Source organism: Zalophus californianus, chromosome 2 (genome assembly GCF_009762305.2).
Source record: "Zalophus californianus isolate mZalCal1 chromosome 2, mZalCal1.pri.v2, whole genome shotgun sequence".
NCBI classification, from domain to species: Eukaryota; Metazoa; Chordata; class Mammalia; order Carnivora; family Otariidae; genus Zalophus; species Zalophus californianus.
The window spans coordinates 113,415,432-113,418,321 of NC_045596.1; the positions used below are offsets into that span (position 1 = coordinate 113,415,432).

General features: G+C 35.8%; 1 protein-coding gene across 2 annotated transcripts; it reads left to right on the forward strand.

Annotated features, from left to right (window-relative positions):
• The first annotated feature begins 302 nt into the window (after positions 1 to 302).
• Positions 303 to 767, forward strand: LOC113925299 (ubiquitin-conjugating enzyme E2 L3-like). 2 transcript variants are annotated; one of them, XM_027599946.2, is made up of 2 exons: positions 303 to 329; positions 426 to 767. In XM_027599946.2, exons 1-2 carry the CDS (start codon positions 303 to 305, stop codon positions 765 to 767), a joined length of 369 nt encoding a protein of 122 aa, XP_027455747.1. The 2 variants fall into 2 exon arrangements, with proteins under 2 accessions (XP_027455747.1, XP_027455746.1); XM_027599945.2 differs by having other exon boundaries at positions 303 to 767.
• Positions 768 to 2,890: the final 2,123 nt, after the last annotated feature.

The following is a 2,890-nucleotide window of genomic DNA, read 5'->3' on the forward strand; positions in this document are numbered from 1 at the left end:
GAAAGGGTAACCCTCTTACATTGTTGGTGGGAATGCAAGCTGGTGCAGCCACTCTGGAAAATAGTGTGGAGGTTCCTCAAAAAGCTACCATATGACCAGCAATTGCACTACTAGGGATTTACCACAAAGATACAAATATAGTGATCTGAAGGAGCAATTGCACCCCAATGTTTATAGCAGCAATGTCCACAATAGCCAAACTGTGGAAAGAGCCCAGATGTCCATTGATAGACGAATGGATAAAGAAGATGTGAATATTAGGCAGCCATCAAAAAATGAAATCTTACAGCACCAGATCCAAGATGGCGGCCAGCAGGAGGCTGATAAAGGAGCTTGAAGAAATCCGCAAATGTGGAATGAAAAACTTCAGTAACATCCAGGTTGATGAAGCTAATTTATTGACTTGGCAAGGGCTTATTGTTCCTGACAACCCTCCATATGATAAGGGGGCCTTCGGAATCGAAATCAACTTTCCAGCAGAGTACCCATTCAAACCACCAAAGATCACATTTAAAACAAAGATCTATCACCTGAACATCGATGAAAAGGGGCAGGTCTGTCTGCCAGTAATTAGTGCTGAAAATTGGAAGCCAGCAACCAAAACCGACCAAGTAATCCAGTCCCTCATAGCACTGGTGAACGACCCCCAGCCCGAGCACCCACTTCGGGCTGACCTAGCTGAAGAATACTCTAAGGACTGTAAAAAATGCTGTAAGAATGCTGAAGAGTTTACAAAGAAATACGGGGAGAAGCGACCTGTGGACTAAACTCTGCCATGACCGATTCCAGCGAGTGTGAGCAGAGACCCCGCAAAACAGGACTCTGTGGAAAACTGACACGTGCGGCTGCCTGGTGTTTGCTTGTGGCAGTTACTAACTTTCTACAGTTTTCTTAATCAAAAGCGGTCTAGGTAACCTGTAAAGAAAGGATTAAAAATTTAAGATGTTCTAAAAAAAAAAAAAGAAATCTTGCCATTTGCAAGGACATGGATGAAACTAGAGGGTATTATGCTAAGCAAAATAAGTCAATCAGAGAAAGATAGTTATCATATGAGCTCACTGATATGTGGAATTTAAGAAACAAAACAGGATCATAGGGGAAGGGATGGAAAAATAAAACAAGATGAAACCAGAGAAGGAGACAAACCATAAGAGACTCTTAATCATAGGAAACAAACTGAGGGTTGCTGGAGGGGCAGGGGTGGGGGGATGGGGTAACTTGATCATAGACATTAAGGAGGGGATGTGATGTAATGAGCACTGGGTGTTATATAAGACTGATGAATCACTGAACTCTACCTCTGAAACTAATAATACACTATATGTTAATTAATTGAATTTAAATTAAAAAAATAAAATTTAAAAAATAATATGGGAAAATTAAAACATACTGCCATTTAGACTGTTTACTATTTTTTTCTCTAATTTGATTGTGGTGTAGTACTACTGATTCAGTGGCGTTAGTAAACATTCTCATCTTTTTCCTCCCAAAGAAAAAACTTTAATATTTCACCATTATATAAGACTTGATGATGTTTTATAGATAGTATCTTACTAACTTAAGAATTTACCTCTTATTCTTCATTCTCTAAGAATTTTAATCAATAATGATGTTGTATTTTATCAAACATCTTTTCCCAATTTAATTAGATCATGCAAAGTATATTTCCCTTTATATAATAATGTGATATATTACATTAACCTAATGTAACTTTTATGACCCTAGCCTCACCTCAGATAAATCCAACTTGCTCATAACATAGATAATCATAAAAAGTGATTATTCATGATCATGTTTATGAATCTCCCTGATTTTTCCCTATAAGTCAAGTAAACTAGGATAAATAAATAAACAATACATAGATAACTTCCAGAACAAAACTAGATAGGTAATTATGCTCATGAACTCAAAACCACTGGAGATCTTACATGACATATGTGGCATCAGCAGGAGCACAGGAAGAAGTATAAAAGGAAGAGAATAGGGAAACTCAGTTCTCATGAAAAAGTAACAACAGAAAAGGATTGCGATCAAAGCCCATACAAACCTTTAGGGAATTAGAAGGTGATATGAGCAGAATTTTAACCCTATGGACAATGAAAGTATTCAAGAAAGATATGCTTAAAAAGTAGAAAAAGTACAATCTAGTACTTTAAAGAACTTAATATACTATGGAACTTATGACAGCTTTAAAAGAATAAAATAAATTAGAAATTTTTAAAAACATAAAACTGAGATTGGAGAAAAGGATACTTGAAACAAATGTCATCAAATTCAAGAAGTAATTAGAAATAAAATACTTGAGAAATCAAAACTAAACCTAGATAGAATCCATAAGCAAATAAACAGTCGGGAAAGCCATAAAAATACAACATATAAAACAACAAAGAAGAAAAAAAAAAAACAACAAAGAACAAGGAGGCAATGTGGCTAAATTAAAGGCAAAGAAAGGAAGAATAGTAAGAGATGAGTTCAGGAGAGGTACAGTGGCAGAGATTTTTTTTTTTTTTTTAAGAGAGAGAGCTCACACGCAAGTGTGTGCATGGGTGGGGGAGGGCGGAGAGAAAGGAAGAGAGAGAATTTTAAGCAAGCTCCACACTCAGCACAGATCCTGACACAGGGCTCTATCTCACAACCCTAAGATCATGACCTGAGCTGAAATCAAGAGTCAGACACTTAACTGACTGAGTCACACAGGCACCCTGACAGAAATCATTTTAGTCTCATACTCCAATTATTTATTACTGTGTGTTTCCTGTGTATCAAATCATAATGCATTTTATTAGCCAACTCTAAATGGAATGATTTAAATAATAATATAATAACATAAATAAGAATAAAATTACTTGAAAATAAGAAAAATGATTATTGTGATTTTCTATGTTCACTG

Coding starts and splice junctions, on each gene's coding strand:
- LOC113925299 (XM_027599945.2), top strand. CDS start 303: ATGGCGGCCAGCAGGAGGCTGATAAAGGAGCTTGAAGAAATCCGCAAA.